The sequence below is a fragment of the Berghia stephanieae genome, chromosome 3 (genome assembly GCF_034508935.2).
Source record: "Berghia stephanieae isolate SIO BIC M18660-M18661 chromosome 3, UCSD_Bste_1.3, whole genome shotgun sequence".
Classification (NCBI taxonomy): domain Eukaryota; kingdom Metazoa; phylum Mollusca; class Gastropoda; order Nudibranchia; family Aeolidiidae; genus Berghia; species Berghia stephanieae.
The window spans coordinates 87,611,468-87,625,953 of record NC_088362.1 but is presented as its reverse complement, the minus strand read 5'-3'; the positions used below and the strand labels follow the sequence as shown (position 1 = coordinate 87,625,953).

General features: G+C 35.5%; 1 protein-coding gene across 3 annotated transcripts in view; it reads left to right on the top strand.

The window, feature by feature from the left end:
• Positions 1-14,486, top strand: part of LOC144968738 (uncharacterized) — a 36,444-nt gene that overhangs the window by 11,431 nt on the left and 10,527 nt on the right. For all 3 annotated transcript variants that reach the window (XM_078907373.1, XM_078907372.1, XM_078907374.1), the window contains 11 exons: positions 105-352; positions 935-1,063; positions 1,682-1,836; positions 5,492-5,710; positions 6,469-6,544; positions 7,410-7,553; positions 8,922-9,118; positions 10,266-10,487; positions 11,284-11,370; positions 12,715-12,930; positions 13,407-13,923. In XM_078907373.1, coding sequence (XP_078763499.1) covers positions 105-352; positions 935-1,063; positions 1,682-1,836; positions 5,492-5,710; positions 6,469-6,544; positions 7,410-7,553; positions 8,922-9,118; positions 10,266-10,487; positions 11,284-11,370; positions 12,715-12,930; positions 13,407-13,923 — 2,210 coding nt within the window. The remainder of the gene's footprint in view (positions 1-104; positions 353-934; positions 1,064-1,681; positions 1,837-5,491; positions 5,711-6,468; positions 6,545-7,409; positions 7,554-8,921; positions 9,119-10,265; positions 10,488-11,283; positions 11,371-12,714; positions 12,931-13,406; positions 13,924-14,486) is intronic.

Here is a 14,486-nt window from a genome sequence, read left to right as displayed (position 1 = left end):
TATATCATTTCTTTGGCACATACTCACCACTTTAAGATGGTTTTGAAGTAAAATTTTCAAAGTGTACCCCTGTTGGATATTATTCTTTCCTTGATTTGTTTCAGATTGATTCAGACTCGATCTCAAGAAAAATGTGTCAATACACTTTCCTTGACAGCAAGGGGCTTGAGCCCAATGACTCCATTTGTTGATGCTCCTGATAAATTCATATGGAGATGGATCAATTTAGACAATGCTCGCCTTACATCGTCCATGCCTTTGGGAGACAGTCTCAGCTTTGTGGTTTTACCTCCTCTTATAAGTGCTGTCAAAGAAGGAAATATAGAACTTGCAAACGATCTGTTACGCCAAGGTACCTTTTGTGATTTGTGATAATCATTACCCTTATACTGATTAATTTTATATGGATAGGACCATTTGGTTTATCTTAGGAAATAGATATATATGACAGATGTGTGAAGATAAAAAGAACATCATAAAGCACTGATATAGTCATAGTGAAGAAAATTGTTGACATTGTGATAGTAATGGAGTTTATTTTAAGGAAACATTATAAAGATCCAATTGGTTGAATATAATAATACGACTAAATGATATTGAGATAGTAAATGGTAAATGTTGAAAGTTCGTTGCACATGATTATCTTTAGGTTTCTCCTGTTTTCTCTCTCTCTCTCTCTCTCTCTCTCTCTCTCTCTCTCTCTCTCTCTCTCTCTCTCTCTCTCTCTCCCTCTCTCTCTCTCTCTCCCTCTCCCCCCTCCCTCTCTCTCTCCCTCCCTCCCCCCTCCCTCTCTCTCTCTCTCTCTCTCTCTCTCTCTCTCTCTCTCTCTCTCTCTCTCTCTCTATTGATTTATGTCTCTCTCTCTCTGCCTGTCTACCTATATCATCTGTCTACATAACTGTTTGTTTTTGTTGTTTATTTTTTTTACTTTTAGACCCAGGTTGTGCTGACAGTGTTGATGGTTTGGGACGAACTGGAGTCGTCTACTCTGTCCATTTCTTCCAGCACGACGTGTTAAAATTTCTCTTAGACCAAAGATGTGATATCAATGCACAGGCACATGGTATAATATTTTAATTATTGAAGTTCATATCTATTTTTTCCCCCTTTAAATATATGCTTTTTTTCTCACTATATCTACTAAATGTGATCAAGTGCATTACAAAAGGTCCCAAGTTAACTGTAACACATTTAGACATATGACCTGTTAGATGCCATTATGTGTCCGTTTTGACAGAGGCAAAATGGATAATCATTTTAAACCTAAGAATGGAGAGAAATTGTGAGTAAATTGTCTTTTCCCAGGACTCAACTTTGTGCAGCTCACATTAGAATATAAATCACCAAAGGAATTAAATGCCACACACAGACACACACACACACACACACACACACACACACACACATATATATATATATATATATATTTTTTTATATATATATATATTATTTATATATATATATATATATATATATATATATATAAGAGAGAGAGAGAGAGAGAGAGAGAGAGAGAGGAGAGAGAGAGAGAGAGAGAGAGAGAGAGAGAGAGAGAGAGAGAGAGAGAGAGAGAGAGAGACTCTACATCAATCCAATTTTGTTTTTCCCTAGGCTAATATCAGAAAGATTTTGAAATAGTAAAAACCTATTTAATTTTGATTTTTATAAATTCACAATTTAGATGGTTCTACTGCAATTCATAGAGCATGTCATGATGCTAATCATATTGCTCTGAGTCTACTTGTTGATTACGGAGGAGATTTTACTATTTGTGATGTCCAAGGACGGGCCCCTATCCACTGGGCTGTAACAACACGAAGCACAGAGTGCCTTGAAGTGAGTCATTGGGATTACATACATACAGTATCATTACACATGACAGTTCCTTCCAATTAAATAAAGTTATTTAATGTACTGTGTCACTTAGGTTGGATCCAAACTAATCTTGATGTATTTTGTTTAAAAATTATTTTTCCCCTTTTTGCCTATTCTTTTTAATCTTCAATCTTCAATGGCTTGTACTTGCAAAAGGGCCCTACAGGCCCATCACTGCAAATGTTCAGTTACAGTACAGTCCAATCAAACAGGGAACAGTCACAGATTACTTTGATGAGCTAGTGCAATCAAAGCTGTTTTGAAAGTTTCCAAGCATTCAATGTCCTTTATGTCCGGTGGCAGGCCATTCCAGTCATTTATTGGTCATGGGAAAAAGCTGTGTTTGTATGTGTTTGTTCTTGTAAATGGTTGTATGTATTGTGATGCATTGTATCTACGTGTAGTGTATCTATCTGATTTGCTTTTTATGTAGTTTGGGTCGTTGATGGTCTTGTGTAAGGTAATGGTAAGGAATACAGGATAATTTTTAATGGTTTCCATTCAAGTGACTGGAGGGAGGACATGACAAAACCCAGGCATCCGGTTGCCAATCTTGCTTGCAGCTACTCTTTTTACTTTTTCAATCTTGTCTATGTCCCTTTTTGTGTAGGGGTCCCACACTGTGCTGGCATATTCTAGTATTGACCTTCGGTTTATGTTCCTTTTGAGAAACCCCAGCATCCTACTTGTCAATGCCACGTTAGTTTATTATTGAGATGGACGCCAAGGTATTTTATGGAGTTGACATGTTGTAAAGAATGATCATGCATTTTGTAATTGTGAGTATAATGCTCTTTTTTGTTTTATATGGACATAGTATAGCATTGTGATGGATGGAACTTCATGTGCCATGTATCTGACCACGTCTGGAGGGAATCAAGATCTTTCTGGAATTCATGTGCATCTGCGCTACCATCTATTCTCCTGAACAGAAGGCTATCATCTGTGAACAGTTTAAGCCTTGTTTATGGAGATAATTTGTTTCCAAGGTCATTTATGAATATCAAAAAGCATAAAGGCCCAAGTAGTGTTCCTTGTGGTAATCCTGATAAGACATTACATTTTTCGCTTGAGATTCTGTCAATGACAACTTATTGCATTTGATTGCAAAGCCAGTCCTTGAACCAGAGTAAAAGATTATGTGGTTGTTCCATATTCTCTGACTGATTTGTTTCAGTCCCCCCAATATTCCGAATTTTGCTTTGCTCAAGTTTTAACAGTCATTGTTTGTGTGGCACAGTGTCGAATGCTTTGGAGGAGTCTAGTACCAGGAGATCAATTTGTTTTTTATTGTCTAGTGATCTTGCAATTTCTTCTATTGTATTGATTAATTGTGTCTTGCATGACCATTTTTACCTGAAGCCTTGCTGGTGGTCAACTAGTATGTTATGTTGTTGTAGTGTTCCACAATAGAATGGAATATTATGTGTTCTAATATCTTGCAAACGACTGAAGTGAGAGATACAGGTCTATAATTTAACCCTCTCGTGTTCAGATTATTTTTGGGGGAGTAGATAATGAGTTCCCTATATGGCCATGTCAATCATGTAGATATCCTTTGATGAAATAAGCCTACCCTTTGATGTCTGCAGTCACATTTTCGTTTTACCACGGTCACTCATAGCTAAACTCTGTCCAGAAGCGATTTCATAGGTCCGTCCATCACCAAATTTCAAACTTTTGTTCTCGTGAATTTTTAAATTTTTTGATCAAAGAACGATTGGCTATTGAGAATCTTGACCCTTCAACGATTGGTTGTTCTGACAGCTCACGTGTCAACAGCTGTCTACAATGCATGAGTCATAGCTGAAACAATCATCATCGGATAGTTGCGTCACAATCACCACGTTGTTGAATATATTATCCAGGCACGGTTGATAGGTAAAAAAGCCAAATTATGTTTAGTTACATTTGAAACAAACAAAGTATATCACTGATCTCGTCTCATTGAGATATAAAGAATGATATAAAAATCAAGATAATCGGCTGATAGATAAAAAAGTTTCTAAAAAAAGCTAAAATAAACAAAAGCTATTTTTAAAATCAAATTTATTCGTAAAACCGTTGGTTTTCAACCGATTTTTCTGAAATAAGGACCAATGTTGTTCTTTTTTCAAGCTGATTTCAGCAATGTGACTTTAAAATTCCTCAGAATTGTATTTTTTACTTTTAGATTTTAGCTGTTAGGCCTACTCAATAAGGTGTTATATTCCTTGCATAACAATAGCGTAATACATTGACGGTGAGAAGCGCCTTAGTTTCGGCCAGCCGGCTAGATAGCCTGTGATTGGTCGAAGACTTTGAGATGCTTGATTCACAATTCTACACGAATGGACGGTGGCGGTAGATCAAAGAGGTGTAACAAATTTATTTACCAACTATTTTTCTTAATGCTAAAATTACAAAGTAATAATTTCACATCAGAAAAAAATAACTATGAAGTTCCTATCTCTTTATTACAATAAAATTGATACCACGAATGACAATATCGCCCCACAAATAAGGGAGTTATAAATTATTCATAATATTTTTTAAAGTTTACAAAAATTGCTATCAAAGTCATTTTTCATCACCAAAGTCATAATTTTTTCCCAATTTTTACCAAACAAAGTGCAATGTCAATGATTTTCACCCGCAAATAAAATATGATCCAAATTGCAATTTCTACAACATATTTTATTTTTTGTCGGCAAATTTATAAAAATCACTGCTGAAAACATCCTGCGACAGTGACAGGCCTGTCATTTCCTTCACAACGATTGGATTTTACTTTACTGAGGCCAGACTTGACTACCCCGCCCATGAATATTATGCCGTTGTCGGTTTTTGTCGGGTTGATACTGAGGCCAGACTTGACTACCCCGCCCATGAATATTATGCCGTTGTCGGTTTTTGTCGGGTTGAATCTTAAAGAGTTAAAGCTAGTTTTTGTTTGCCCTGTTTATAGATTGGTGTTATAAGGCCATGCTTCCAGTTGGTAGGCACTGTTCCTTTGTTCAGGGATTCTTGGAAATTGTACACAGGAACAGGGCTATGTCATCTGCACATTCTTTAGGTATTCTAGTTGGTATGAGGTCTGGCCCTGCTACATTGGATGGGTTAGTTGCTTTTGTATACCGTAGGTGGATATATTGATTCTTGACATAGATGATATGTTACTTTTACCTATATTTAGCATTGAGGGGTCTTCTATGGTAAACACACTTTCATACTGTTTGTTCAATAAATTGCATTTTCCTTCTGTGTCCTGTCATATCTGAGCCATAAGGGGTTTGAAGGACTTGTATACTGGAAGCCAAGAACGGATGTATCTCCATAATTTGTTCGTAATTTTGCCATTTGGACTATCATCCATTGTCTTAGGCTCAAGCATATTATTTACATAGCCTATTTGTCATGTTCTTTTTCAAGTTCTGTGTGTACTTCACTTCCTCTCTGTTTTCTTTTGACACATCTTTGAGATGAATATATATTCACATAATTTGTACTTAAAAGGTATTGAATTTAGGTAATTTCTTATATAAAGAGAGATGGCAATTTAGAGCAGCCTCGTATTTAATCTATAATAATAACGATGATTGACATCCCCTTTTCTTCAATACCTTTCTTCTCCCAGATTTTACTTTCAAATAAGGCTTATGCAGGAACAAGGGATAAAGATGGTCTAACACCTAGCATGTGGGCATGTCGAATGGACAACATCAAACACTTTGAAATGTTATGTAACTCAGAAAATAACCACATAGAGGAGGCAGATGGGATAGAAAGAGATGCAACTGGCAGGACCTGGATGCATTGGTCTGTTCGTAGAAGTCAGCCTCTGGAATGCTTACAGGTTTGACAATAATATGAAGTTGATTATCTTATTTGTAAGAATATAGTCTAATGCAATATGACATAAATGATAAGAATAAAAAAATATACCTTTTTCATAAGCAAATACCCATCAATGAAGTCAGAAAACCTGGATTAGCTATTTTAGACAGAAAGCGAAATGTTTAACTTCATATTGCATGCTAAGTAATTATGGTAACTTAAACCCTTATCAAACTATCAATTACTCACTCAGTATTACAATTTTGTGTCATTCAAATGACTGGCATACTCTGGCAAAATGTTTAAATCTTGCCTTATTGTCGTTCAAAGGACAAGCCCAAAGCTACAGTAACCACAATGAAGAAAAATATGACATCTGAAAGACTAAAAAAAGTTTCATTTGAACATTTGTTTTGTGTGTTTTGTTTCGCTGTTTTTGGTTGTTTTTTTTTTGTGTGAGTGTGTGTGTGTGTGTGTCAGGGAGGGGAGAATTGCTATATTTCGATTCAATGCATTGGCTGATAAAATCGAGCCACTGCCCCTTGTCTCTCCACCGATGAATACAATGTTGAAGTACTTTGAACTAAGTTTACTTGCAAGCCTTAATCTCGTACACAAGGAGATCTGGGTTGGGGAGAGGGGGGGGGGGGGTATTGGCTTTTGCATAATCGCCCTATTTGTAAATTTTTATTCCCTTAGTTTCACTATGAGATATGATTCATAAGTGATATTCACATTGTGTACTATCCTTATTTTCTTTTCTTTTTTTAAAATAAGACCCTTCTAACACCAGACAGTGCAGCTATAAAGGACGATGAGGGAAAGACTGTAATTCTTCTTGCAGCTGAAATGGGTACGCTTTTGTTCATGATGATGTCAAGGCTATACACTTTGCATACTCATTAATTTGTCCCTGCATATCATTCTAGGAGTCACAAAATGGATTACTTTTTTGTTGCAATTAGGTGGACTCTTTGGTTTCAATTTTCAATTCTTTCCATAAAAATGATTTAACATCGATAATAGTTTGATAAATTATTTCATCATTATTGACTGATCATCTTTTGAACCCCTTTGTGTTTGGAGAATGCAGTCACGAAGTGATGTCATTACATTTACCCATAACTTTAGCATGATTAGTAGTAACTTTTATTTCTCTTTACATGATTTATGTGATTTTCACTTGGTTTTTTTTTTTAATGTGTCCCTGAGCCTCAATCCGATAAGACTCAGGTTTGGCTAGCACAATGTTGAATTTTATGTCTGAATTTGTGAAATTATTTTTAGAAAGGAATGAATGTATCAAATCAAATTGTGTTCTTATCATTTAGACTTTTTAAATCCATTTTTTTTTTTTCATCTTCCTGAATGATATAATTACAGATTTAAGCAACTGGTCACATTTTTTTGGACTGATTTTAACCCGGATATTCATTTTAATCCATTCTCTTTATTCAACTAGTCCATTCTACCATTTAGTTGTTTTAGCCAATTCTTTTTTGTACTCTATTTAATGTAATCTTTGATGATATGACAAACCTTCTCGTTCTCTCAATTAAAATTTTTTTTTAAGCTTGTGGAATAGTGACACTTTGATTGGAATAAAACAAGTCATTCTTTCTCTATTTTATAGTCAGATTTATAAGATCTCAAGATCCAATGATCACTTTAAAAGAAATTCTTTTAATTGTAACATGTTTTTTTGCTATATTTTGAAGGATCCCTGCATGCTTGCCGTTTAATAATTGAAATCGCCGGACCTCGTTGCGCTAATGATCAAGATCATCAGGGACGGACAGCCTTACATCTAGCAACGATGGGCGGACATGGGGATGTTGTCAACTTCTTACTGGATAAGGGAGGTACAAAACATACTAGAATATTTGTTTAAGTGATAAATAAATAATAACTTTATTGTTTTTTGTTGTTGGCTGAAGAAGGGTTTTTAGCCCAAAACCTTCTGTGTTTAGTATTTTGTTTTTTTTTGTAGCTGTTATATTCATATTTGTTTGCAATGTGTCTTTATGGTGGGGAAATGGGGGAATGATTTATCCTCTGAGGCACTGATTATTTTGGTCGTTATCCAGGTTTCACTTATAATGAATTGGATTAATCTAACTTCATCTTCCAGAACTATTCCTTTCATAATCTTTAACAAGGATAGGTGATAGATGGACATATCTATTCCTGTTATAACTATTTCTATTTTTTTACAGGGTTTTGGCAGCAAGCCATTTGTGGGTCCAAACTACAACTGCAATACTTCTCTCCGTCCTGAATCCACTTTGACTATGTGACAAATAATTTTCAACAAATGGTCTAATTCTATTCAGTGTGATCAGAGAGAGCGATTTTCTAATAGTATTAAGCAGCATAATTGGTCTCAAGTCCTTTGGAGGTCCTTTCAGTTTTCCTGGCTTTTGTATTGATATCAGCTCCCCTTTATTAATATCCAAGTGTTGGTGATGTTCGAAAGTTTGATTGACAATGTTCATCTAATAGGGGTGGTCCATATTTTAGTAGTTCAGTGCGTACTCCATCTTTGCCTGGTGCTCTGTTGTTATTAAGACTTTTAAAAACATTTCTTACTTCTCTTGGTATGTTAAGTTTAAATAATGGTCGTGGTTCTCCCTCAGATGAGCTAATGTGTGGCGTTTTGTTGTCTTGAAATTTTGTTTTATAAAATTCGAAAAGAACATTTGAAATGTTGGTGGGGTTAATAATTAATTTGCTCGAGTCATCATCTATCTTTGGGTTTTCAAATGATCTTTGATTTATTAGTCTTAAATCTTTGTACATTGCTTGATCGTTGTTGCGTTCATAAATTAGTTATGCCAATGATTAATTAGAATGGGTTTTTTTACCCTCTGAGTAGTGTTTCCCTTTTGAAAGGTCATATGTGACTACTTGCAGCCCCCCTTTATCAGAGGTGAAATACCAGGATTATGACCATACACATCATACAAGATCAATTTAGCCTTAAGATGTTTTTTTTTTTTTTTAAAAGTTTTTAGTACAGTGGGCCTTAGATACGACACGGTTGGTAGGCAGGACGAGTGATCAATTCTTATTGTGATTGAGGTCTCATAGAATACATTGTGTCATTAATTATGTTGAGTTTATGTTAATTGAATCCATGGTCTTCTGTTTCAGCAGGAGTCATAAAAGCTTTTTTATCCCGCTTTCTATAATACTGATTGCTTTATGTAAATTAAATTTTTTTTTCCCAGCTGATGTATCAGTGGTGGATAGTTTTAATGCAACTGCTTGGGATTATGCAAGAATCCGCAAACTCCACTATTGTCAGCTTATTATAATGTCACATCAACGGCAACGTATGTCTAGTAATCCCACAAGTCCCTTGCCCAATGGTTTTGGTTTACTATTGAAGGAGGAAAGTGGGATGCAAGATGATTTCAGTAGAATGGTAAGTGATTTTGATGATGATGTTATAGATGCATATAATGATGTGATGGACCCCTGCTGAGAAGGAAAAGTTACTTATCATATGCTAGAAAAGTCAAGAACAATAAAAATCTATTTTATAAGACTTTGGGAGGGAGGGGGAAAGGGGTAAGTTTACAGTTTGAGACTTGCATTCTCAATTTTGAATGTTTTATTCAGTAACTGCATTATCATTTTAGCTTTATTTCGTGCTAGTAATTTTTTTTTTAAATCTAGGCTTCAATAGATTGTTGTAGTTTTTAGTTTTTGACCTCTGCAATATTGTGGTAGGCTATTTTTCTTGTAACTGGCTATATTTTGTTTGGTTTTTGTTTTTTGTTTTTTAATTTCATGTCAAGTCATGTTCTCAAAACCTTGTTAGGTCACTTCTGTTTCTTCCTTTTAGGATAGTCCTTGATCTTCTATAAATACACACCGTTGTTGAAAGTGGAATAATTGTGATGAAATTGCTTTACAGACTTCAAATTTGAAACTAATTATTAGAAGTCATTGGTTTGAGACCTTTTTGATAAATTAGGGGTCATATTAATCTATCGAAAAATTGAAAGAAGTTTTTTGCCAATATGCAAATAATTGTTTATTGTCTGTGTATAACACTTATTGACCGTCTCCCCAAAGTGGTTTTGGCAAGGCTGGTAGGGATACATTTTCATTTAAAGAAGTGAAATAAATATCTTTTATTTTGAAAAGATACTTCAAGTTGTTCATTGTAGTCTCTCTTAAATCTATAGGAAGACGAACACTGACAATTAAATTTAATATCAAAGTAGATTCCTTAGCTTCTTTGTATGTTTCAAGCCAGTAAGCAAAGTTTTCATTTATTTGTGTTTTGAAGAAATGGACCCCTATGTAATTCTCTTTATAATTATTTTCTATGTGCTGTGGTCTTTTTATCATGCTTTCTTCTCTGTATTTGTAAATGCTTTTTGTTTAAATGAATTGTGAAGTGTTATTTTGCCAACTTTAAAAGTTAAAAGGAATGACAGAGACATACTGAGGAAGCAATATGATTTCATACTGAAGGTATCTCGAAAAAGAAATTATTATTTTGTTGAAATATTTATTTGTTTTCAACTGAAGGTGTATTCCATGTATTTCGACTTTTCTAGAGCTTCAGAACAAGGTCCAACCAGTCTACCCCAATAACACCTCCACACCCACCCAAACGACCTCGATCAAACCGTATGCTCGCAAGACGGGCCAACAGTTTGACAAGCACAGACAGAGATAGAGACCAGGATTGGCGAGCAGGAAGTGTCCAGTCAGAGGATAGACTATCCATGAGTTCTGAAATGAATGGGGGTCCAAGTAGAAAGAAAGAAAGAATTTCTGTAAGAAAAAAAGTTTGTTTTTGAATTGATGAAAATTGTTTTATCTCTTTAAATTTATTTATTACACATTATATCTACCTTTGCAATATCTCACCTGTTTGTCCTTCTCTGTAAAATCGATAATTTGGATAAAGAGAATTCGTACAAGCCTGATTTGATAAGATATAAATTATCAAGTCTAATCCACTCAGAAATACATTCTTCTTTAAGCGTTTTCCCCCCCCCCTACTTTTTGAGTAGAGGTCTTAACTCTGCCAGTGCAATATGCTGGAAGACAATCCCCACTTTACCTCTCACAATGCAATATAGTGAGTAGCAATCCATGTTACCTCTCACAACACAATATACTAGACCACAATATTACCTCTCCCTATAGAATACACAAGGAGCAATCCATGTTACCTCTCACAACACAATATACTAGGCCACAATATTACCTCTCCCTATAGAATACACAAGGAGCAATCCATGTTGCCTCTCACAACAAAATACGCATAGCCCAGTCCATATTACCATGTTACCTCTAATTGTAAACTAAAGGTTTGAAAAAGTGAGTATGAAACGAACCTCAGACCTGATTATTAGTCAGAAGTGCTACCATTACACATCTGACCAGTAAGCAGGTCTGATGTTCCCGCAGGCTGATTTTTTTGGGATGGTATTTTCCTTGTATTTTTCTCTCTGCTTTGTCTGCTTCTGTTTCATACTCACTTTTATAGATCTTTATCTTTCTTCAGTGCCTGCTCCCTAGTTTGTCACTTTAATTTTAAACTAGACTATCTATTGTTCTGTGCAGGTAAATGTAAATACAACATCCAAGCGTGCTGCAGGAGGAGAGAGTTTTATGAGTCGAGAAACAACATCCATGACTGATGCATCCAGGGTAAGGATAAATGTTATGTTATCTTTGTCAATCTGGAATGAATAACTGAAGACATTGAACGGCTCCTATAACAATGTCTTTTTTAGAATAATCCTAGAATACAACTATAACATATGAGATCCATATTCTCACTATTGAACAAATCCAAGGAAGAACATGCCATTTTGTCTGTAAAAATTACTGAAACAAAGAAATGGTGAGAAATCTGATGGAATAAGATGAATCCATACCACTGTCCAAAAGGAGAAAGCAACACAAGCTAAAGTTTCTCATAAAGGGTCAAAACGGAGTTACAAGAATCTCAATGGATAATTAGAATAAAAACCCAAGAAAGAAAAATGTATCCAGAGTACCTATCCAATCCAATCCAATCCAAAAATAGTTGCAGCTTCGTGTGATGAAGATTGACGCAACTAGGTTTGGTGGGATGGCATTGACGTAATATCTATCTATTGGTTTTAAACTGGTTGAGATAACTGTAGAATATTTTCGGGTTATTGGTTGCTCTGAAATTTCCAAGGATGCTGTTCCATGCGCGAATGGTACTGGAGAATAACGACTGTTTGTGCGCATTGATTATTGAATATGGCAGTGCATATGCATTTTCTTTTCTTCCATGGTTTTTCATTGTGATAATAGGGATCGGTGGTTCCTTGTCGGCCCTTGAACAACATATTGAGCTTTTGTATCTTTTTCTTCGTTCAATAAGTCGGTTCCAGCTTAAATGCTTCCACTGTGTTCTCAGTTAAAAAAAGATCTTAAAAAGATTATCATGTCATGATAGTATCAAGAGAGATTAAAAATGATGTCATCATTTTTTGTTGCGAATGAGTTTATTATTACTTGATAGTATCAAGAGAGATTAAAGATTATGTCATCAATTTTTCTTGTGGATATGCTAGATTTGTGTAGAATAAATTATACTTGCAATGAAAGCCAAATATCAAAAAGGACTGAGCAGATTTTCTTCATATTATTTTGAGTCAAGGGAATGATAGAACTAGCCTGAAATAAAAAGATTTGTAAGTTACTTGTTTTAGTTTTATAATTTTTAGATCTGCCAGTAATTCTGTGCTTGATAATAATAATTTCATATTGGCTCTACGGAACAATGTTGATCCCCAACCCTTTTTAAAAATCTTTTTATAATAGATTATTATTATTATTATTATTATTATTATTATTATTATTATTATTATTATTATTATTATTATTATTATTATTATTATTATTATTATGTGGAAATTATTTTCAGAATATATTTTTACTCATACTAGTTTTGAAACTTGATGCTTGAATGATCGGGAATTCATCAGCTTCTGATATTTTATTTCACAATGACAGCCAATCTTTGAAGATGAGAATGATGAAATTAGTGAGGGAGGCATGGACGTTTCTGACATTGAGTGTGAAGGGCAAGTGAACCCGCCTGCCCCGAGGGGTGCAGGGGGAGGTTCGAGGAATTCTATGAACTCTCAGCCCACACCAAGACCTAGACCTCCACCTAGAGGAAGACCACAGAGAGGGCAACCTCCTCCTCCTCACACCATTCAAAATGGAGTATGCCATTATTACTCTTCAATTATTATATTCTTTTTTTTTCTTCTTTTACGTATGCTACATTTGTTGTGTTTGTGTATTTGTGTGTGTGTGTGCGTGTCTGTTGTGTGTGTATGTGTGTGTGTTGCGCCTTTCATATTGAAAATTCTTTTGTAAAATAAGCTATACTTGTGAGAAAGATAATAAGCTCTAGGTTGATTCAAGTTTATAATGGTTACAAAATAAAAAAATATTTTGGATAGAATTTTATACTTTGTCCCTTCTTTGTTACATTTTTCTTTGGTTTTCTTCTGCTGATTTAAAACATTGATCTTAATTGTCAAACTAATTTTCTCAAATAAATTGACATTATTTTCATATTAAAAATTTGGCTTAGTTTTATTAAGCATTGGAATCTGAGATGCTCACACATAAAGCCTGACAACCAATCATGTATATACAAAAATAAATATCTTTTGCCTTTCCTTATGACACAGATGGGTGATTACAGTATGATGAATGGCAATCCACAATCATCAAACAACTATGCTTACAATAACAACAACAATAACCACAACAATCTTCATCCTCAAGCAATGGAATTTGAAGATGCAGCTGCAGGTCCTTCACCAAGAGCCTTAGCAGATGCACATCGTCAGAGCCCACCTTCTGGGAGGCAAATGCAATCCCAGGGAAGACCTCAAGCACGTGTTCCACCTACTCCCATGCACAGGTCTCCTCCTCGAGGGGGACCTCCAGTGCCGTCACCTCCATCCACCACACCTCAAAGGCCTCATATGCTGCGTCAACAACAACCCTTGCCTTCCTCATCCAACAATTCGTCCAGAGGTCATCAGCAGCCTCAACCACCCCCGCAAAGGGAATTAACTCCACCCTCTGCCAGAGAAGCTAGTCCTCCAGTATCCAGCCACAGTTCAGACCAACTCAGTGCCAAAGCCCAAGGGGGTTCTGGTGGCGGAGAAAGGCCCAATTCAGGATCAAATCAACCTCCAGGTATGCTATAATTTCTAATTTGTGATTTTGTTTCTTATTTTAATATATGAATTATTGTTATTGGGTTTACAATAGAATGATTAATATAGGGAAAGATTAGATTATTCTTACAATTATAGATAAGATTCCCTATATTCCTCCCCAGAGGAAACTTTGTCTTTAGGGTCTATTCCAAGGGAATACTGGAATAATCCAGTTGTTAGCCACAGTGCTGCATTGCAAAGTGAGCTTGGGCGAGGTGATTTGCTCAAGGCCAAATAGCAAAGCAGGAAGTAGTACAGTCCACTCCGGATAATCGCAACATCTTGGGAACAGCGAAAATGTTGCTAACCGAAGTTGTGTTTCCTGTCCACAATTGCAACATTTTCCCTCAGAGTTTACATGGGTCACAGATGACCACACAAACCAATACTGCAAAGCCCTACCCTCTTTTGTCTCTAATAATAGAGTGTGACACACTATTCTAGCATTAAACCCCTCCCAGTCTCGATTCTTCAACCAGTCATGATTTCACCTTTGATGAAATTTGATCATGAGATTTTGATTGATTTCTTGGATTTACC